Genomic DNA, 23,430 nt, shown 5'->3' on the forward strand with positions numbered 1-23,430 from the left:
AAGCTACGTAATTTAAATTCGATGTAAAAAATAACATTATTTTTCTATTATTTTATTTTACTCGTAATAGCAAGTTCTTTTTGTTGTATTAGCAGGTGGTAACCGTCTATTAAATTAAATTTCTTCAATTTTTATTAATTTATACGTTAAAATACATTTATCCTTTTTTTTTATAGAATAAGATTCGGTATATATACACACAATATGCATACATGTATGTTATTTCATACCCAGGATTCGTTTTGCGTGTTGTGCGATGTTAGGATCTGAGTACAAGTCTCTCGTCTTTCAGGCGGGATCGCCCTGGTGACCATCTGCTTGACCGTGCCGTTACTCTTCATCGAGTACTTGTTCTTTTTGAGATTTGGCATCGCCGGCAAGCAACAGCAGAGGATGTCTTTCCTGCCTGAGCGTCTACGTCGCAGATCCAGACTGACCATCGCGGGGAAGATAAGCAGCATAGCGGCCAAATTGAACAGCAGCAAGATACCGGTTTGCAGGCAGAACGTTCTGAGAGCCGGGATCGGGATGATCGCCGCGGCAAAGAAGGCGGAAACATTGCTGAGGCCCGTCAGCAGCACCGACAGACCGGTTCGTTTGAGAACGACTCCCGTCTGCTCGCCGCTGGGCACCTCGTTCACCGACAGCTCGGCGTACGTGTGTGTCAGCAGGAACATGTCATGTACGCCCAGACCGAGTGCGAGAAACGGCACTATCTGCGTCGTAGTGGCGTTAAACGGAATACCCAGAAGCGCGCAGAAGCCCAATCCTGCGGCTACCGTAGCGCAAATCAGCATCACGCCGGCTATTCCTACTCCGGATTGCGAGCGCACTGGATCCTTCCAACGAAGGAGGGCTATCCCAGCGTACAGCAACTGGAATCAAATGATATAAATCAATAAAATAAATCCCACTAATAGAAAGCAGTTAATTAAAACGAGCACTGATGAGTATTTTTAAGCTTCATATCACAAACATAGTAATTATATAATTATTTAGTTACAGAGTTTGATTTCTAACCATAAGAGCGCCACCGATTGCGATCTTCATGACGGACACCTCGCTGTATTTCCCGAGGATGTCATTCAAGGTGGTGGTACTGAAGGCGTTCATGTTGTACGGCATCGACACGTTCATGTTCACCTGCCTCTTCACCTCGTTGCTAAATGTTCTCTGCCAAGTCTCTAACACCTGGGCTGCTTTTTCCTGTGACCAATCGATATGGTGGACTTTGTAGGTGTTTACCAGAAAGTCGTACAATTCCCGTTCGCCCATAAGCTGCACTACGGTCTGCAATGCGGCCGCACGAGTCAAATGACCCGTCTTGTTGTGCCTGGCGCCGCCGATTAGCAGCTCTTCCGGCCAATGCATGTACTTGGCTGCGAATCCGTAGCAGCCGCCTGTCAACTCGACTCCTACATCAGGTACCTGTTGCAAAAAAATTGCATTTTAAAACAGATATGAAAAACCGCCTGGAACAAAATTGGTTTGACATTTTGTTATCAATTTTTGATGATCAGATATATGAGAAATGTGCCGTTTTTCAATCTACAATTTTTAAAAAATATATAATATAATAATTAATATTAAAAAAAAAAAAAAACATGTAAGATTTAAATAAAGTTTCGATTATTCATGCGTGATTTCAATTTCAAGCGCACGCGATTAAAACGCGTTTCTTCCTCTATCCGTCACCTTGAGAGCTCTTCTGCAACATTTTGTTTTTCATCTATGAGTCTCTCGAGCGTGACCGCGAAGGTAGAATCGTGTCAAGTCACGCCAGGAATGCCTCTGGTAAAAAATTATTACAGAGGCAGGGAGACAGGGGACGCGATTCAAGCGACGTTCTTTCCTATAGGGTAGTCAGGGTGGATCCGTCGGACCCCACAGCGAGATATTTTATAGAGTCCTATAAAAGGGCATACCAGCCGCGACTTTGGGCGATCTAGCCGTCTCCGGACAGCTTGTCCTTTATATCATGCAAGAACGGATGAGCGCGAGGCAACAAAGAACAGAGTCTCGACAACGGAATTATTCGCTGTATCTGGACACATCTTGGAGCGAAGGTTTTCCTCCCCCGATTGTGTATATAGAAATACACCGATGATGTCTCTCTTTCCTTGAATCAAGATGTTTCGATCGAACTTTCTTTCTCCCTACAACAGTTTTATAACCGTAGCTATTTTAAGAAGCCGCAGTCAATAATCTCTAAGCTTAGAGTTGATTGAAGATAAAACTCTTCTCAAGAAATCAAACTTGACATGAGAAACAGATGTTAAATTCTTCAAATAATTTTCTTTGCTAGATTTTACTTTCACGTAATTTGGAGTTAATTACGAAAATATCTAAGATCAAGAACTGAAAACTCGGAAATAGATTTCAAAAAAATAGAAAAAGATTTATGATTCTTGCCACTTTACAAAGGCATATCTTTATACTAATTGAATGCAATTGGTACAAGGTAATGTGATCAGAAATAGTTGTCCGAATCAAATTAGAGGCGCGTGATTGCATCGAAAATAATATAGACGAGAGATTTATAATATGCAGCAAAGACAAATATACCAAATAAAGCCTCGCCATCGTCCTCACATTGCGACTCGAATCGACTACCTCACACCTGGTCGCTGTTATGTAATTCCAGAAGAAGAAGCGTGTAGAATGTAGTCGAGTCATCGGCACGCTTTTCGTGCTTTTTACTCGTGCTCGTGACACCTTCTACACCGGACGTGTCTTCTGACGTGCTTGAGAGAGAAACGTGCGCACGAATGCACTGGTATCTCTAATTCTGGCTAATGTCTATGCGTGTTTCTCAAGTTTTTAACTCACGTATGCATTGAGACAATTAATTTTACAATTATCGATAAACGAAGATTGATTCGTTATTTAATTAATGATCTTGGCAAAATTAATTTCGACGTAACTAGCAATTTTATTCAATACTTTCACGACGTTTCGACCATTTGGTTGTGGTCACTTGATAAGGACCACAACCAAATAGTCGAAACGTCGTGAAAGTATTGAATAAAATTGCTAATTACGTCGAAATCAATTTTGCCAATTTTATTTTCACCACTAGCGCCCAATATTAATTTTGATTGATCTTAATCAATGATGTTGATCACAAAATTGATTAGCGTCATTTAGTAAAGCAATTTTTTGTTGATGTTCCATGTTTCTTCAAAAAGTTGTTCGTTGTTCCTCCAGTGAAGACATAGCTTTAGCTGTCGAAAGAACGACGCATCGTCTTTGAAGAGACACCCCGTGTATTCTCGGCGGAATACGCCGATGCCGGTTCTCGACTTAAACACCCGATCAACGTGCCCCGCCTGCAGCTACACTCGAAATATTCCATGCATACCGCGTGGTGGTACCATTAAGTGCAATTACCTTAAGTACGAGAGCGCGCATACATCCGTTATGAAAATAGAAATAGATGTGTGTCCGAAGATGACGGAAAGAGAAAGAAAGAAGAAAGAGAGAACCCGGGAAAAGGGTGGGGCACGCACGTAACTTCGCCGATGTACGCACACGTAGCGATTCACGTCGTGCACGTGTCAGAGCATGCCGGCCGGTGCGTATGTTAATGACACCGAAATGACGGCCGCGTAGGGAGGAGAAGAAGAGAGCAGACCTGCCGGGCCGGGCGTGGTGCTCTCGCGACCACCGGCGTAGCGCAATAATGACGCACGTCACTCGATTTTATTATTTTAATGAACGGGGGCCTCCCTCCCCCACGCCGAGGCCCACGCGACTCGCATATTCATCGGCAGTTTCGCGCGAGGAATCGCCTTTTCATTTATAAACCGAGTCTCTTCCTCCCTTATCTTCTTGACGAAAATCACGTAGTCGAGCATCGTGAATGACGAAATCGTTAAATTGAGAAAAGCGTTATTTTTTTCTCCCTTATTAGAGACCACAAACTAGGACGTTTCAAGTTTGATTTAATTATTACTTTTCCAAGTGATCTTCGCGTTGGAAATTAAACAAATGGATCCATGACAGATTATCGGAATTGACGGAAATTGCAATAGCTCGATCTGAAGCAAATTATAGCCATCGTAATCGTGAGAGCAGCTTGAAAACTAAAAACTCTCGGTAGCAAACGAGACGAATACACGATATCGCGAAAAAAATTTCGATCGTAGAGAGACGTGCGGTTAAATATTCATCGTAGACGATGTCCGCGGAATTGCTGCTTGAACATCAAAGCGACCATCGATTCGCAATCGTCGTGTTCGCTACAGAATATCAAACGTTCACTCGTTATTCTTAACGCGAATCGCACGCACGAACGCCGCCGGTTGACAGTCTTTATATTATCTTGTTACGACGTTTTTTGTTTTTTTTTTTGTTCAACGTGGTTGTTTGTCGAATTACAGCTCACAATTTTAGCTAAAAGCACGAAGTTTCTTTTTCTTGCGTCAGATCCCAAATCTCGTCCCATTACCAAACCGTGCGTATTTTTACGGTACATCTCTCGCATACTTGTTACAACATCGTAAATTCTCGTCAAGACATCTTTTTGGGATACTTTTAAAGATCGTTCAATCGGATCATCGAGCGATTCTAGCGATTGAGTCCTCGATCGACGGATCTTACCTGTTGAAATTTTTTGTTAGGCGCGGTTTCCGGGCATTCCGGATCCGCCGGATTCAAGCAAGGCTTGCTCTGATAGCCGTTCGTTATTCCGGCTCTCTTCATGTAGTCCTCGAGTGTTTTAAAGGGAAACGAGAACTGCAACTTCTTCATCTGCTCCAACATTCTGGTGGGATTAAGGTTCGTCCATTGGAGGGGTTCGTTCTTCGTTCCACTGCTTAAGTCAAAGACAGATCTAAATGATTTCGTCGGACATTAGCTATGTAGTATATGTGTGTGTGTGTTTGAGACTTATTGTTAGAGTTATGCACGTCTAATTAGATTAAATATCGATATTGATATGTTAAAAGGTATACATTTTTAAGAAATAAAAATAAAATTTAGCCGCTAAATATTTTAATTCCTTTTGTCATTTATCATGAAAGTAAATTGTCAAAAAGTTAATATATACTTACGGTAGATGAACGGGATATTCTGGACCCAAGAGTTTGCTACCTTCCCAGAAACAATCGAGAGGTGTCATGATGGCGCAAGGTATAATACTCTCAAAAATCTGCAAATAAAAGATGAAAAGCTGTCAACGTCTTTTCTTTTCCTTCCTCTCAAATAGAACATACTTTAATATCGTTATCAATACGTTTTAATCATCATTATTCAGCTGGATCTTTAATTATGTTTTATATCAGATTTAACGTATATATGTCATAATGATTAAGGATGCAGCTATGTCTAATTATGGTTTTCTCGAAATTCTTGCACTTCAAGTTGATTGAATCGACAGAGAGGAGGGAAGTTCACTTTCTCCGTTCCGAGAAGTTGGCGATCGTTTTCGCGTGGAATGACTCGAACCGCACCTGACACGGTACCGCAGCGGGACGCCGGCGCCATTATTCAACGCTAATTGCTCATTCCCTTGTCCTGTGCCCTTCGCAACCTTGCCCCACGCGTATGCAACCGATACGACGTCAATGTCCACTTGCGTACACGTAAAAGCGGATTTGTATCGGAACAGAGAGAAAGAGAGAGTGAGAAGCGTACGTATAAGTACACAAATTTTGCCATCATGTACGAATTTTGTAGTTATATAATTTATACAGGGTGTCCCATTAATGTCCCACCCTAAATAATTTTTATTTTTGCTTGTAAAAGATGTTTCAGACAAAAGTTGTATGATTTATAATATATATATATATATAATAATCCTGTATATAATATGTCTATATAGATTTCATTACTGAATTTTAAATTTAATTTAAATACAATTATATGTAAAAAAAATAATTTAATTTTTCTTTAAATAAAAATGATTGCTATTATTATTAGCATACAATGACTACATTCGTTCTAATTATTAACAAATTTTAGTTATAACGTTTAATTACAAACGTAAAAGCGATAAAGGATAACGTCGTGCATATAAAATATGATTGACGTGTAAATTGCACGGGGAGATACTCGGGATACATTTGCGATTCAATTCGATTCAATTGGTATGGCTTCGCGAAAAAAAGAAGAACGGACCGAAAGATAAAAGGTAATCGAATCGTCGGATGAATCGATGCGAATGCAAGGGAGACCGTTCTTGCAAATGAATGCAAATTATGAGTTTGGCGAGATTGCTTCTCGAGCGTCATTCAGGAAACGCGAGCTGTTTAAACAGCGCTTAGATACAAGGTGTAATCTAAGATGATCCTATCCGTCGTCGGATGTAAGACGCGCGCAAGGGTTACGAAAGAACGCGGGACCGCCCTATTCGAGTTTCCTGGAACCCAGAGGTGGGCCCTCGTAATGGCCTAGTACCCAGAAAAACCGTGCGACGACCGTTAATGTCGGACTCGGAGATATTAGTAGGATCGGATTTTGTTTACCGCTCTATACGGAGAAAAATCATCCTTTCTTTTCGCTTATTTCTTTGTTATTGTTGAGAAAAAAAAAACAACAACACTTTCGAGCGCGTCTTTGATCTCAGATAACATTGTGGTATCCTGCGGCGAAAATCTCTCGCAAGAGTTCCCAGAACTGAACTTTGATTTCTTTAGCCAGAACTAAAAATTAAAGTAAAATTAATATGCATTGATAGGGGAAGAATTCTCACTCTTTCTCTCGTAAATGTGTCGGTGGTGCATAAGAAAGCAGTCTCTCTTTCTGGCTGGCGAAACACGTTTGTAATGTCCCGGAAGCGAGACATCGGTTGCGTTCGTGATGAAATCTCGAGACTCAAGTTTTTTCCCTCGAAATGCCTTCGCCGCGGTTCTCTTCAACGCGTTCACTCGTTAGTCGCAAGTGTGAAGCAATGCGAAAACGTGCACATATTTTATACTTTAAAGCCTCTCAAACTTTAATATCCTCTTAATTGGGATTCTTCTCCAAGAAAAACAAAATGCAAGATTGTGTCAATTCTTATCCGTAATAAAGTATCGTGAGTAATCGTGACAGAAATTCTGCTAAGAAACAATATGTGTGCATTAAACTGCGTCTTCACTGAAGCAACAACAAGCAACTTTTTGTTCATGTTCCGTGTTTCTTAAAAAAGTTGCTAGTTGAATCGCAACAGGAACAAACGTTCTTTCAATTTTCAGTGACACAGTCGCGATTAAAATAGGAACAAAATCCAAATGTGCTTATAGTTATGTTCAGTATGGATAAAATGTTGTCGCAAGTTGAAACATATATAGCAACAATAAACAACAAAAAGTTACTTTGTGTTACTCCAGTGAGGATATAGCTTTATAATAAAAGTTCAGGCTAATATAATTAATAATGCAAGATAATGAGAGACGGTAAATGTTTCTCATCCTTTTTCACCGAGCTCGAAGATTTCAATGTCGCCATTTCTCAACAACAGCTATATCGATACTTTATTAACGGATACACGTCACGTACGTGTCACGTGCGCGCGTTGATACCTTCGCTAGGGGTCTAATGGGGCTCCCGAGCCGAGCCGAGCCGAGAGACGAGACGAGACGGTGCGTAAACACGCGTCCATTCATGCTACACATTCGTGCGTATGCGTCGTGTATACACGCTCGTATGAATTACCTGGTCGATGTAGTGCAGGTCGAAGTTGGGTATGCTCGGCGCGTAACACAAGTCCTTCAGCCTCCACGTGCTGCAAATGACACACACACACATACATTAGCGTGACTTTGTTTCGCTTCAACTTTGGGTGGAAATAAGATTGCGACGAATTATCAGTGAACATTTAAAACTTATTTATCGGTATACATTTGTAAAACAATCTAATTATTAATAAAAAACTAATACACAGAGAGAATTTTCTCTTTTAGAATTTACCCTGAAAATCATGCTGTAATAGTGAAAAAATATCACAATAAGATATAAAATATGTTCGATTAATTTTATTATGTACAATACATAGTAAAATTTACTATATATATATTAATATTGTTTATCGTGGTTTCTTCCAATATTGTCCCACGATTACCATGATTTTCAGGATAAATTCTGAGAGAAAATTCTCTCCGTGTCCTAAATGAATTAATTAAGTAAATGAGGAATCTTGTATACGAAAAAATACATCCAACGTGTAAAATAAAATCTTTGTTCATACTTGATTGTCTTGGAAAGAACATGATCTTAGAGATTTGCTCTTTTCTTTCCTTCTTTATATCACTGATAACGATATTATTATCCTGCACAAACATCACAATCTCCTTCGGTATATCTCTCCTCCTAATTAATTCAGTCCTCGAATCAAGACGCTCTCCCTTTTCGCGTAAATGAGAAAACGCGAAAGCAGAAGAGGACTCACATGTCGAACAGGTGCACCGTAACTTGCGTCGCAGCTTTCAGGACGGCCAAGTGTTCCTTGAGTGCGGCCACATGCAGGATATTCACTCCGGAGTGCTTCGGCGTCTGGATGATGAGTTGGTGCGTCGAAGGGGCAGCCTCGCCGAGGGCCTCCGAGGCGTAGGTCAGCTCCCTTTCTAGCCTTCCACCTTCTGCAAGCAAGCAAAGCGGAACGATTCATTCAAGATGCGCAATTTTCCACTCGTCTCGGGAAATTAATCAATATTATACATCGACAAGAGGATGTAGCTTATACCGAACGACGATATTTATATTCATTCTTCCTCTGTGTCACGATGCATTTCCTTTATCATTCTTTAACTTTTTTCATGAAAATATTTTTATATATACACTTAATATATAATTTTTAAATAGTTTTATATAATTCTTTTTAGGAACTAACAAAATCAACTCTTAATTGGTGGATTCTTTCCGAGGACGAGATTAGCGATTCAACTTGGGTTTCTCTTCTGGAGAAGATTAAAAGGAAAAAAAGGGGAGGAGGAAAGTGTCATGAAATTCACGTGTCCCTGCAGTCCCTTTAGAAGCCTTCCAGCGGACGATGTTTGCGGCCAGCGCGGTTCTCCGAAGAGAAACATCGGCCGAGAGAGACGGTGTCGTAACGTATCCCGCGTCTTTGTACTGACGCAAAAATTCCTGGCAGTCTACTAATAAAACATTCCCAGAAAACGGTCGTGAAAATAGCGGTCTGAAGAAGGAGAAGACGAATTCGCGCAATCCGACTGCCATAGATCATCATCCCCGCCACTTGGTGGCTCAATGTTTTTCCCGCGCGATTACAGCTTTCATTTCGAAATACCAGAATACATAGTGCAAAATAACGAAAAAATTAGTAACGTGAAACTAATCCGACGTACAGGGCTAAGAGAGAAAAAAAAATACGATTCTTCGCTTCTAACGATCCTCTTCCGGAATAACAGGAAGGGAGCTTTAACTTTGGAAGAAAAAAATATATCGGAGCACTCTCGTGTTATTCGATGGTATCTCACAGCCGCTTCGAGGATCGAGAGGTCCACAGCATGGATCTTCTCTCTCTTGCCTTTTTCCCGACTTTTTACAAGCGATTTGAAGAACCTGAAGAGGGAGAGACACAAGAAGTCGTCCGTTCTTACGGAGGACGACGCTCTGTGCGATTTAAAGGAGTTGTACACCGTATTGTGTATATATATATATGTATATATATGAGCAGTAGTAATGGACGAGGAGGCACATGAGGATGATGGCCGTTGCGCGGAGTACCCTGGTATCCCACCTAGTCAGATTTCACCGTCAAAAATGCCGACGGCGTATTTGCTCGTTCCGCCACGACGCGGTCGCCGTGGACCACCTGGATTGCTCGCCGCGCGAAAGTGGTTCTCAAACCGAGGCGATCTCCAAGGAAATCCACATCTCGTGGCCGCGGAAGACGTCAAGTGAGCATTTTTTCAAAGGAAAATAAAGGATAAACTTGACAATTTTTTAGGGCTTTTAACATGTTGCCCAAATAGTTTGAAACCGATTCGACTACGTCGAAACAAATTCTTAATTTCTTAAATTTTATAGATCAAATTTTCGTATTAATATTACGGCATATTAGACATTAAAACGCTAAATAAAAAAATAAAGGATAAAATTGAATTTAAAAAATGAATAAATCTAAAGGACAGTTACTTAAAATAAAGGACTGTCCTCTAAAATAAAATACGAATGATCACCCCGTGTATGGGGCGACAAAAATTTCCTGGTTACACTTTTTAAGTTGATTGGAAATTGATTGATTCCAACATGTGCGCGATTGGCAGAAAATGTACGTCGAAAAACGAGTTATTTTTTTTAATAACATGAGAAATTTATTCGATATTTTAAACTGATGATTGAAGCTAAACGCAATTTCGCAATTTTGAAGGATATGTAACAATTCGTATAACTTCTTCAAAGTTATTTTAATTTGTTACTTAAAAAGAAAGAAATTTCATATACATGACACCGATTAAATAAAAAATAAAATATACAATTGAGTTGAAAATTTAGAAAAAAGAAAAAATTATAAACATAAATCAAAGTAAAAATTATATTAAATTAATATAACAACAGTCAATAATAAAATACTAGAGTAAACGTTTTAGATAAATATAATTTTATATTATACACAAAATTGGAAGCAATGCGACATTGTTCACAAAACAATAGCAGTGAAAAATTTGAAAAGTACTGAAGAAAAAGACAAGTACCGATTACGAAATTTAGAGATTTTCTTTCATCTTGTTTACATCCGGCGGAAGAGCACTCGAATACCCTTCATTCTCGAATGAAGAAGGTAATAAGGGTACTGGAAAGAAAACGGATCTCCGGTTTAATTTCCTTCGGCTTTCGATTATTTACGGTCTGAAAATTCTGCAAATTGTCCGTGAACAATTACATTTTTCCAATCATAATAATGGTAACTTTTTGGTCACGATGTATATACTAGAAAAAAATTTTTTTGTTATTCGTTCTGTCATACGGTTTTATATAAAAATTATGAAATAATAAATTATACCAATTGAAAGTTTCTTCTCAAAGAAAAATCACATTTTTCTCTCAGAGTATCACTCATACATAAAAATAAAAAAATTCTATCAAAATCATAATAATAACGATGTCGATTAGAAATTCGAAACTGCACGAATTTGTTCACTTTTATTCGGCAAATATAAGAAATTCCGTGCAAAGCTAATAAATCTTTACGACCAAATATTTCGATAATTTTAATAGAGTCCGTCACTCGCGTGACAAGTTTCGTGACGTAACTGGCGGCTCTGAGAGAACTCGCTCGCTCGCTCGCTCGCTCGTTTGTGAGTCAGCCTGTAGAATGCGGCCGAGCACCGAGCGTAATAAAGACACTACTCTCTGCTCTACGAAGCAAGAAACGTGGCTTAACGGTGGAAAGCCGGGAAGAAAGAGGAGAGACAAAAAGAGGAAGAGAAGGAGAGAGATAGTGAAAAAGGGCAGGAGACTAGCACGCAGGAAGAGAGAGAGACAGAGAGAGGGCACCGGGCTTGATTTATCGACGAGACGTCTCTGTAATTATTTCTCCGTCCCTGTCTCGTTCACGGGGAAGGAAGGGGGATGAGCGGCAAACCGCGTTCTTCTCATCCCGTCTATCTGCACCCTTCCGGCTACCGTGATTGCGGCCTCTCTTCGCTCGCTCCGGGGCACTCTTGAATGGCCGCCTCGTCTTTCAGCTCTATCGGCGCGCCTCTCATTCACCATTCCTCTCCTATTGTTTCCGTAAACTTGCCGGAGAAGCGCGTGCGTATCCCGAATTTCCCGCGACGTCCGTCAAAGGGTGGAGAATAAAGACTCTTAGTCTTGGGGGTCGAATATCTCTCTCTTCTTCTTCAGGGTCAGATCGGGAGGTCAGTCATCGACGTTAATGCGATATCGTGGAGCCTAACGATCGCGTCTTCCAATTGCCGTCCGGGAAAGAGCTCTATTAGACTGGGAATAACGATTCCCCCAGCTCTCTTCTCGACCACTATATGCGGAATTGAGAGATCGGAGAGGTTTCGAAAGTTCTCCAGGAAGAGGGAAAACGAGAGCATCCGTGGTTCTTGAAGAGAAGGGAGCAGGTGCACCCAGATTCCCCCGTCGTTTATAAATGTTGTATACTTTGAAGGCTTTTCCTTCCTCATCTTCTTATATTCTCTCTCTCGTCTATACGTTTAAATTAACGCTAATTAGCTTATTAAATCGATGTTGTCCTGGAATCAATCATCCGCGTTCGTTAAATCGGCAGTTTTATTAATTTGCAAGATTTTTACACAAACGAGATTTATCTGCCTCATTTATTTTAATAACGCTTGAAAACGTATCGAAAAGTGAAACTTCTGCCAGACGTATCGTTGATTAATATGCGCCATTAGTTGTTGATTTATTTGCGGTTTTTATATATATATATATTCCATGTATATATTAAGATTACACGGAGAGAATTTTATAAGAGTTTCTCCGATTCAATATTTTTATATATCTTATTGAGAAACTTTATTTTATAAAATTCTTCCAATACCATATATGTATTGTCCCACAATTATCATGATTTTCAGGATAAATTCTAAGAGAAAATTCTCTCCGTGTACAATTGATTTTCGCTTCAATTCCCTTCCTAATTCGTGTGCAACAATTATTGTAAAACAGATAATAAACCTTAAGGTTCGCCAGTAATAAATTAATAAAAATCTTTCCTCAATGGTAAAAGTCGACCAAAACTGGCAATCATTTATTATAAATAATTAATTAAAGTACAACGTTATTTATTGTATTAATTTATTATGCATTTACGTTTGATTTACTTGAAAAGGGCTGCAATGACAGCCGAAACGTTGTACTTTAATTAATTATTTATAATAAATGATTGCCAGTTTTGATCGACTTTTACCATTGAGGAAAGATTTTTAATTATTGTAAAATTTCGAGATATCGTCGCCGATTATTGCAATCGCATTTGCTCTTGGAATAAGATCAAGAAAGGCGGAAACTGCCTGAACGAAAACAATTCCAATTGAACAATCATGAAAATGAAAAATGTTCAATGCAAGGAACGAGGATGAGATAGCAATCCGACCTTGAAACTACTCTCCGCGCTACCATTATCTCAATTACATATTCCAGATCAATCGATCGTGATTCTTGGAGTCGGATCTATTCATCTTCGGTCGGCGCAGACAGTTTTATGGAGTGTGAAAATGTAAGAACCACGTGGCCGCAACCTCGTTAGGGGTTCTTGTTCCTGCGACACGTCTCGGCTTGCCTCCTCGGAGGAAATGCTTAGAAATTCCTGTATACGCGAGAAGAGAATAAGGGCCCGCTTTCCTTTTCGGGAGATTAATGAACTGTTCCTCCTCTTAGGAAGACACAACTTCTCGTTTCCTGTGTAACGAAATTCTATATTCGAACGTCGGTCGGTGAAAAGGACTCGAACGAGACACCGCATTCCCATAATTTATAAATCGCATTAATTAAGACTCATTATAGAAAAAAAGTAGAAAACTCTGTAAAATAGTTGCATTATTTTATTTTATAACAATCGTTATCGATTTACTTGAAATGAGGACTTTATAATAGTTTATTTTTTTTTTTTCTTAAAAAATGCGTTGCTTAATTTATTGTATAAAAATATTAATACTTTTCTCTGCAATGTATTGTGAAATTGATATGACCTGGAATACACGCACAAAAAATATGAAATAATGAGGGCTATCGTATTTAAAATTCTTATGCCATGTGTAATCATCGAATGCAGAAAATTACAAACCATGCGAGTTACTTGCATCAGAAAGAAAATAAGAAAATACATTTTATAGCTGTACGTTCAACATAATAAGAAACGGGAATAACAGTTGTTACATTCCTGTAACCGCGCAAGCAGAAATGTCAGCGAATTTTATACACACATATATGCACATGTAAGATGTAACCACTTAATCCAAACATCCTGATTATCTATCATCATCATTTTCGAAGTCCTTGGCATTTGAAAATTTACATTACATTACACGCGTAACATTGTATCATTACTTAATTTTAATTTAATTCATTAACAAAGCAAATAAGATTTTAAAAAATTCCCGAGTCATTTGCTCTAAAAGCTCACTGGAACAACAACGAGCACCTCTTTGTTGACGTTTCACGTTTCTTAAAAAAGTTCTTTGTTGTTGCTCCATAATAAGGACGTAGAACTGCATCTTCACTGAAGCAACAACGAGCCAAATTTTTTAAGAAACATGGAACATCAACAAGAAGTTGTTCCTTGTTGCTCTAGTTGCGTCCTCTGGAGCAACAAGAAGCATCATTTCGTTGACGTTTCATATTTTTTCAAAAAGTTGTTCGTTGTTGCTCCAGTGAAGACATAGTCGCGTTCTCTGATGTTTCATGTCCTCGCTGGAGCAACAACAAGCGACATAGCTTAGCAACCTTGCAAATCGGTCCTCCTCGAATCGGGGTCTCTCCTATCTCGCGGGTGTACCGCGGATCGCGACCGGATGAGAGTCACTGGGAATGGATGGGGCTCGGTTCCGGTGAATGGTCGCGGTGGGTGGCCCGGTGGGCTCTCTCTGTACGCCAAGCCAACCCAGCCAGCCAGCCAACCAAGCAACGGTGGGGCCTGCGTGCCTGAGCCAAGTCTCTCGGATCTTCTCTCGAGAGTCAAGCTTCGTCGCGGGGCCCGGTGCTCTCGCTCCCTTTGCCAACCGACCCCTTTCGACGTCGCTCACAATCGTCGTCGCGCTCGCTTCTCCGCTCTCTCGGAATAGTCGGTAAAACGGGAGAGTTCCTATGGAGAGTAGTAGCTGCTCCACCCTCTCCCGGTACGACATCCTCTCTTTCTGCACGGAGGGAATTTTCTCTTAGAATTTACCCTGGAAATCATGGTGATCGTGAGGTAATATGGTGTTGGAAGAATTTTATGAGTCTCTCGGATTAATATTTACCACAATGAAAAATATTAATAGGTACATAGTAAAATTAATCGAGTATATCTTGTATCTTATTGTGATAAATATTAATCAGGAAAACTCTTATAAATTCTTTCAATGCCATTATTGTTCCACGATTACCATAATTTTCAAGGTAAATTCTAAGAGACAATTTTCTCTGTGTACGACTCCTCTATTCTCTGCTAACGTCAACGCGCATCTATCGATCATCTCCCGGAAATTCGGTGAATCTTTCGAAAAAAAAGAAAGATTTTTTTACCTCGAGGTGCTACTAAAAAGAAATTCATCGACGTGTGATATGATACAATTAAAAATTGTAAATAGAGAAAAGAAATTGCGAAATCTCGGATAGCCAAATAAAATTGTCTCGGAAAACAAAGGCTCGCGTATTATTCTGTAATTCTGATTTATTGTTTCATATACGATCTCATCTTGCTAATTTATCTCGTCAATAACAGACTTGTAATATACACAAGAGTCACGATCGAGTTGAATGGATCATAATAAATACCGGTCTTTGATAACCGCCTTTTCTGCGCATATCAAACTAATTTCGCGTTTTTTCCTCACATACACAATTGCATCGTATGCAGATTATCTCTTGAAAATGTAATTTTTTCCCATTTATTCAACGTACTCGATCTGCCGATTCAATGAAGGTATCAATTTACTTGTATTATCAGCCTATTTGCCGTATTCGTATTTCGCTTTCATTAAAATATTATAGGTTTGCGCATGTTCGCAATTATTATCGAGAAAAATTTGGCAGGTATTTAAACAAGTATAATCCCAAAATCAAATAAATATGTTTTCTCTGACCGTTATCTTAGATGTTAATCTTGTATTCCTTAACGGGTTTAGGTAAACACAACCCCCGCTGTGTTCGGAGGATGTTTATGTTGTCCCCTTACAATAGACGAGAGGGCGAATCTTAATCCCATAGGAAAACCCGAGAGGATTACGCGTCCGAATTCCGAATTCCAAAGAGACTTTGAAAAATGTTACTTAAAATCTCAGGAACTCTCCATTAAAGAGCCGATGAAACTTCGAAGAGACAGAAGTTCGACATAAATTATTTATTGCTAAATTAATTTATTATTATATCAAATTAGACAAAAAGAAAAATATATTTTTCTGTAAATATCTTTTCAAATTATATTACGTATAAAAATATATTATATGTATAAAAACTCGATTGATAGAATTAATGAAGTCCGCGGCGTAGAAAATGACAATTTATCGAGTATGAGAAACTAGAGAAAAGTAGCCCCATCAAGTTGACGCACTTGGAACGACCTGTACAGGGCCAAGGAAGCCGCCTTGTCGCGTTAGTGCGACAAGGACGGACGGAGGACGAAAGCACGACCGTGCACGAGAGGGCCGGCCCGAGTGCTTACATCTTCATTAGGCCTCCGTGTCTTCCAGTGGGCGAGAGAGAGGTGAGAGAGACAGAGGATCTCCGAGAGAGATTGGAAGAAAGAGAGAGGTCGAGAAAAAGAGCAAAAGAGAACTGCACGCGAGAAGGAGAACGGAGCGAGAAAGGCCGGCGAGAGTGAGCTGGAAGAGACCGTCGTCCAAAGACCCACCAGGAATCTGTTGTTGTTGCACCGACGGACGGACGGTCGACCGGCCGTATAAACAGAGGATCTCATCTTCTGTTTACTCGCTGTACACATTGTTGCACGCGCGTGGACCGCTACGCGCACGCGCGCGCGCGCGACGATATCGCACGCGGATATTATAGACATCGGAACTTCAGTTTGCCGCTCGGGGGTGGTTAATGTATACACCGAGTGTTTCTTTACTCTAGCCGCGCCTTTTTCCGAGACACGTTAATTAGCCGATGATTTGCCAATCAGTTTTCTTGGCTTTCTCTCAATTATACCTGTCAGAATTTGCGCAGAAAATTATGGCAATCGTGGGACAATACTAATATGGTATTGGAAGAATTTTATAAGAGTTTCTCCGATTATGTATACATAGTAAAATTAATCAAACATATTTTATATCTTATTGTGATGAATATTAATCTCTTTTATACAATTCTTCCAATATTTCATAATGATTATCCACAATCATCATGATTTTCAAGGTAAATTGAAAATTCTCTCGGTGCAGAGAAGGATAATTTTGTTTATTCCTAAATCTAGTGTTTAAAGATGAAAATTAAGGATAGGACACCCTGTATGCACCTAAGCACGCCGATAATTCCGCTCGGTGCGGCGTGTCGAGTCGCTCCGCTGTATGATTTCTTCACATCGGCTCTAATTCTGAATGAAGTCATATATATATATTAAAACGCTCGAGAGACCGGTTGACCAGTGTCTCCTAGTTTTCTCATTTCGACCTTGCATCCTGTAGTTAGCGGCCGCGAATGCAAATTATGTCCTAATGAATGTGTTATGAGACTTATGAGGGATGTCTATAATGAATGTGTTACGAAGAAATTGTAATTTATAGGTTGCAATCTTTCCTACAGCCGCGTTGCTACAAGACATTTTCTGTAGTGCGATAAGACCGAGTTTACAAATAACAGAGATGTACACTGTGTAAAAGAAAATTAATTACGTAATGGATGGTAATGTCGAGAAAGAACCGTATAATTACGGAACATTTACTTGTTTCTATTTTTATTTTTTTTATCACTTTGCATTTCTCTCTTAATATTTCATAAATTATTTATTCGCGCGTACATTAATTAAACAAAAATAATCTATATATTTCTTTCCAAGTATTTAATTGCATCTATGGCAATTTTAAATAAACACATAGATATTAAGTATAAATAATAATCCGCAAAGTTGAAGACGGATTAATTCATTTTTAATCGCAGAAGAAATAAAATTTTAATTCCTTGAAAGAAGAAAAAAGAAACAGATTAGTTTCTCGATCATTGCGTGATTTAGAAAGCGCTATATTTCGGAAATAAATGACAATAAAATTTTTGTACATTTTGGGAAAATTAATTTTTCTTGAAACGTCCTGTACGTATTGTTGCTCTTTTATCCGAGATAAAAGATAAAATAAGCTATTCGCGTCTTTTTCCAGTCTCCTCTCTGTGAATGCTAAACGCTTCCCGCCACACGCAGTTTTGTCCGAGTGGAGAAAAAGAAGAGAACGGATATATTGGCGCGTGTGCCATTCACGTTTCTGCTTAACCTTCCGGCAATCGCGTTTGTGTATTGTGGAATTCACGGATTTCACGATTCGAAGCAAGAATCTTTTTCCTCGAACGAACGGCGATTTTATGTTTATTGAAGGCAAACAATTTATATATATATTCTCGTTTCTCTGGAAATACTCTTAATAAATATTTCGCGCAGCCCCACATTTATTTTTTCCAATATTACATTTTTTAGGCTGCAACACAATTAATACTAATAGAAAACGGTACGCGCGACTTTCTTTAATTTTCAAAATATTTCTAAATGATTTTTTGTTCTAATCAATCTTTTTTTATAGAGACGATATTATATTTTTCGCAGCAATATTAATAATTCAAACCGCTCCGTTTCTCTCACCTCGAGAATAGCACAAAGAATTTGACGGAACGAAGTGCTCGTATAGGTATAGGTACGAGTGAGCAGGTGATTGAAAACCGATACTTGACGCTTTGCAGCACCGGATGTTGCAGTTGCATTCATCGATCTCGTTGCTCGGCTCCCTTAACGATAAGTGTCACAGACATACTTGTGTTCGACGTCGAATGTTCTTTTACGATTACGAACTCTCCCTTTCCATATCATTTCTGGAAAATTTTTTCGAATTTCCAATAATTCATAATACAATTCAAACTTACTAAATATTTATACATCATATAGACAGAGAAAATTTTCTCTTCAAATTTATCCTGAAAATTATGGTAACTGTGGAACAATACGGTATTGGAAGAATTTTATGAGTTTCTCTGATTAATATTTACCACAATGAAAAATATTAATATCTATCACAATAAGATATAAAATATGTTCGATTAATTTTACTATGTACATTATTAAACATTTTCTATTGTGATAAATATTTAATCAGAGGAAACCTTTACCAAAAATTCTTTCAATACCATATATTGTTCCGCAATTACTATAATTTTCAGGATAAATTTTCAAAGAAAATTCTCTCCGTGTGACAATTAAATACAATCATTTTAGAGAGTACTAAAAAATACCTGAAATATTTTAGTTTCTAAAATTCAGATGAAATGTGCAAAAGAGACATATAGGTATAAATTCTTTTGTCTAATATTATCTATGCGAATAAAGTTTAACATGGGACCCTAAGGATCAGGCACATTCTTGGCGAGAGGGAAAAAGAGAATACGTCTGTGGGATTATTTAGCGAGATACCGATGCAGAAAAGTAGTGGAAGAATTATGCGAGGCGCGAAGGCGACGTTAAACGGATACAGCACCTCCAGCAAAGGCAGGGGCTATACGACGTATGCGCGCGAGCCTCTATCCGATACCGGATATCCGTGAGGTGACTCGCGTCGTCGTATTCATGGTCGGAACATGCGGGCGTAGTCTTCTCATTGTCAGAAGGGACGATCGAGCCGCGCGCGTACGATGACGATGATTGCATCCCCCTTTCCACCCGTACAATCAAGGGATGATTTAAATCGCTACCGTACGCAGAAAGAAAATAATCGAACGATTGACCCCTCGGGCGCCGATGCTCCCTCAATTGCAAACATTATTTTCTCGACGCCAATTTTAGCGAATTTATCGTAACGTTTCGTTATTTTATCGCTCAACCAATTATTGCATCTCTATATTTCATCGCTGATCATTGATTTGCGATGTGATTTTAAATAGTTAATATATTTTCTCATTTAATTCAATCCTTTTCAAGGAAAAATACTATGTTAGATCTTAAAATACCTCTCAAAGAAAAATAAGCCTTAAGTTATTATTTAAAAATTAATTTCATTAAAGATTAATATAATTTTGCGCTGAAATTGATCCTGAAAATCATGGTAATCGTGGAACAATATATGGTATTGGAAGAATTTTATAAGAGCTTCCTTGATTCATATTTATCACAATAAAATAATATTAATCGAACATATTTTATATCTTATTGCGGTAGATATTTGTGGTGGATATTTTTACTTGCTTCGCGATTACCATGATTTTCAGGATAAATTCTAAGAGAAAATTCTCTCTGTGTACGTCTATGTTATATTTACGCAAAAGTCACGTAACAGTGTGTATGATATACCAGTACACGTAAATCGTATTATGCAATATGATTAAAATAATATAAATTCCTCGAAGGTTGTTGAGCCGCACATTCGTACAATGGCGCAAAAAAAAAAAAAAAAGAAAGAAAAAAAAATCGAAAGACGAAGATCTCGAGCCTCGGGCCAAGATCGCAAATCCAACGCGTTCCGCGCCTCCTTTAACGATCCTTATAAATCCTTAACAGCGGCGGGTTTATCGCCGTGATTGCCAACGGCGATCGGGTTGCGACTTTCGTAGTTGCGGGAACCGATCGGGCGCATACCGATCGTTCAACGCTCGTGAAAGATGGAAAGAATCGTGCTTTTACGCGCGAAACGTGCTTCCGAGAAACGAGAATCGCCGCAAAATTTTGGCGCGTAAAGTGTCAAAGTATTCCGTCATAAAAAAAAATATCATTCAACGTATATCAATTCCTCTCCAATTTATCAATTCCCTAATAAACAGGTTTCAACGAAATTTCAAAAATATATTACATGAAAATCCGTCGTTAAAAATTCTTGGAATTTCTGGAATTGAGAAAAAAGTTGGAAAATTGTGAAATTTGGTACATTACGTATTAAAAAACACTCGTGTCGGGTGTGAAGTTTGACAGGGTGAAATGTCACGTGGAACGTTGCTCGAGGACGTATTAGTCCTCGGACGACACGATCTAGGAGGTCCAATGTAATATCTTCCCTCCGATCGAAAACCGGGACACGACTTGGCGTTTCTTCGTGCCAAGTCGAGCGCAACGAAAGAATCTCTATATACAGTTACCCGTGACATCAACTTCTCTCTATAGCCCCGACGGAACGGAATGTTCCGTCAATTTGCGGCGCGAATGTACGTTAACGAGAAATTCGAGCATAAAAGAGCACATCTCAATTCTTCCAAAACTAATCGACGTACATATATCTTATTTCACGCGCTAAATGTTTACTTATATCAATCTCTCGTTACTGCATGTATTATTTGTATATAGTTTGCTGCATTAGTATATAAACATTTTAGAAACGAATTTTTTCCTTCAAAGTAGATGTGTGCTGTGACATGTGAAAATAAAATAATTTATATAAAATATAATTAATCTTTTTGCAAAAAATCCTCAATGAAATGTGAGATTTTCTTAATCCGTTTCCCAGTGGCGAAGAATTATTTCTTAGAATTTACCCTGAAAATCATGATAATCATGGGACAATATAGTATTGAAAGAATTGTGTAAGAGTTTGTCTGATTAATATTTCTACCACAAAATAAGATATAAAATATGTGTTCTATTATTTTTATTGCGATGAAACTTAATAAAATTCTTCCAATACCATATATTGCCCCACGATTACCATGATTTTCAGGGTAAGTTCCGCGAGAAAATTCTCGCCGGGAAGACCCACCGAAAGACCTCGAGTTGAACTATATTTGTGATCGATCAGACGCTATTGCGTTATGCAAATGGAATAGAAGTAAAACCGAGACTTTTCCTCACGACCGCCCTCGTTCGCGCTGTCACATATAAGTTAGCAACGGGTGTTCGAATTAACGTTCGGGCCATGGATAAATATAGAGGGGCCACCCAGCGTGCAACTAATGTAGCGCGTGGTGGGGAAGATTCCGCTCGAGTCGTTTCCCTCTTTTTGCCAGCACAACGCGTATCTTTCTTTTTTTTGCTTCCCCCCTCCCCCCTTTCTGCCCCTCCCCCCCCGCGGACGATTTATTCTCTCTCTGTCTTTCTTGCTTCCTCCCTCCGTTTTCCACGCCGCGCGCCGTGAAAATTTACGGTCTCGCTTCTGGCAAATGAAGGGAGACAAAATCGAGCGTCCCCTATGGGAATAATCGATGCGATTTTCTCACGTCGATTCGTTTCCTTCCGGTTGCTAAATTTTATCGACGCATTTCAGACAAGTTTATATACAACTAATAATTTAATCGCGTGACCATCGGATCACTTGTTTACGGAAATATCAGCAAATGTATTTTGTGATGAAGAAACATTTTTCTTGATGAAATGTTTCATTTTTAGCGCGATGAAAAGAATCTAGACATTTATTACACAAAATAAAATATAAAAACTCCGCATACGAAGACGTGGAAAATGTTTCTTATTTCTTCGTTGTATGTTTTGTATCCCCGTTATCTTAATCCCCCTATAAATACACTTCAACGACGGAACACAACACGCGCGAATGGAGCTTTTATCGTGACACATTGTAACGATCATTAAAGAGCACCCTTGAAGGAAGAGAATAGAGTGCATATAATCACACTTACCCTGCACCCACAACTGATCGACCTTACTGTTGACTTGCGCGGATTTCAGGGCGACGCAGAAGGTGGCCAGAGCGAGAACAGCCACGAAGAGCACCTTTCCCGCATGCCTCTGCAGGAAGTAACCCAGCTGACTTAGCTGATCCTGCAATCGCGCCCTGATCCACACCGCTGACCTCTGCCCTTCCGCCTTCCCCTGAAAGAAAGAAAAGATCAGAGACTCGTGATGTTGTACATGGAAAAATGATATGGTACCGATGCGACTACAGAGAACAATCTCAAAAGGTTCGAACTATTTATTTAAGAAACTGGAGCGTACTTTTATTATTCATCTTTCGAGATAAGTTTGAAATGATGAAATTATCTGACAGCTGATGCAGCTGGTTTCTGGGAAAAATTAGCGAACGCATCCGTCACAGACGCAAACGCGAGGGTATAAAAGCGCACTGAGGCTTTTAAGTTCGTCGGGTAGATTTGTAGAATGACAAGTGGCGAAAACACTAAAGAGGGGAGAAAGCAGATTGAGAATAGTTGGAGCTTTTAGAGCGAGGTTGCGGCTGCTTAATAAAATCAAAAGAAAAAAAAAGAAGAAATACAGAAAGGGAGAAAAGATGAAGAGAGAAGTGATCATACAAGAAGCCGGGCTTTATGAAAGGGTGAAGAGAGAGAGAGAGAGAGGGAAAGCCAGGCTTGCAACATTGCGAACGGCAACGCTGCCACACTACCTGGTGGCCGCTCTGACAATATGTACCATGGACCACCCGCAACAATACCTATCTTTCGAGGTGGGAGGAGGAAGAGAGATGTCTAATCCAGAAAGAAAAGAAAAGAGAGAAGTCGATTGTGCGAAAAGAGCTGGTTCTTCCTCGTCTCATCTTTCTCGTTCGATAATAAACAGGCAACTGATCTGTGATAAACAACAATGACAATCAATGGTATTGTAATAATTTTGCCAAAATTTTAATTATTCGTACAAGAATAAAATTATAAATAAAAAAAAAAAAAAAAAAAAAAAAAAATCAAATTATACGCGTCAGTCTAAAAAGTCGCCTCTTACTCGTCACA

General features: G+C 39.2%; 1 protein-coding gene across 4 annotated transcripts in view; it reads right to left on the reverse strand.

Moving 5' to 3' along the window:
- ptc (protein patched) overlaps positions 1 to 23,430 on the reverse strand; it is a 60,614-nt gene that overhangs the window by 4,948 nt on the left and 32,236 nt on the right. For 2 of the 4 annotated variants that reach the window (XM_085481485.1, XM_029322504.2), the window contains 7 exons: positions 22,369 to 22,561; positions 8,372 to 8,561; positions 7,639 to 7,708; positions 5,055 to 5,152; positions 4,603 to 4,834; positions 1,021 to 1,428; positions 231 to 875 (listed from right to left, as the gene is read on the reverse strand). In XM_085481485.1, the coding sequence (XP_085337611.1) occupies positions 231 to 875; positions 1,021 to 1,428; positions 4,603 to 4,834; positions 5,055 to 5,152; positions 7,639 to 7,708; positions 8,372 to 8,561; positions 22,369 to 22,561 (1,836 nt within the window). The remainder of the gene's footprint in view (positions 1 to 230; positions 876 to 1,020; positions 1,429 to 4,602; positions 4,835 to 5,054; positions 5,153 to 7,638; positions 7,709 to 8,371; positions 8,562 to 22,368; positions 22,562 to 23,430) is intronic. The other 2 variants (XM_029322521.2, XM_029322513.2) reach the window with 2 other exon arrangements.

The sequence above is a fragment of the Nylanderia fulva genome, unplaced genomic scaffold (genome assembly GCF_048542155.1).
Source record: "Nylanderia fulva isolate GAGA-0341 unplaced genomic scaffold, ASM4854215v1 Scaffold18, whole genome shotgun sequence".
NCBI classification, from domain to species: Eukaryota; Metazoa; Arthropoda; class Insecta; order Hymenoptera; family Formicidae; genus Nylanderia; species Nylanderia fulva.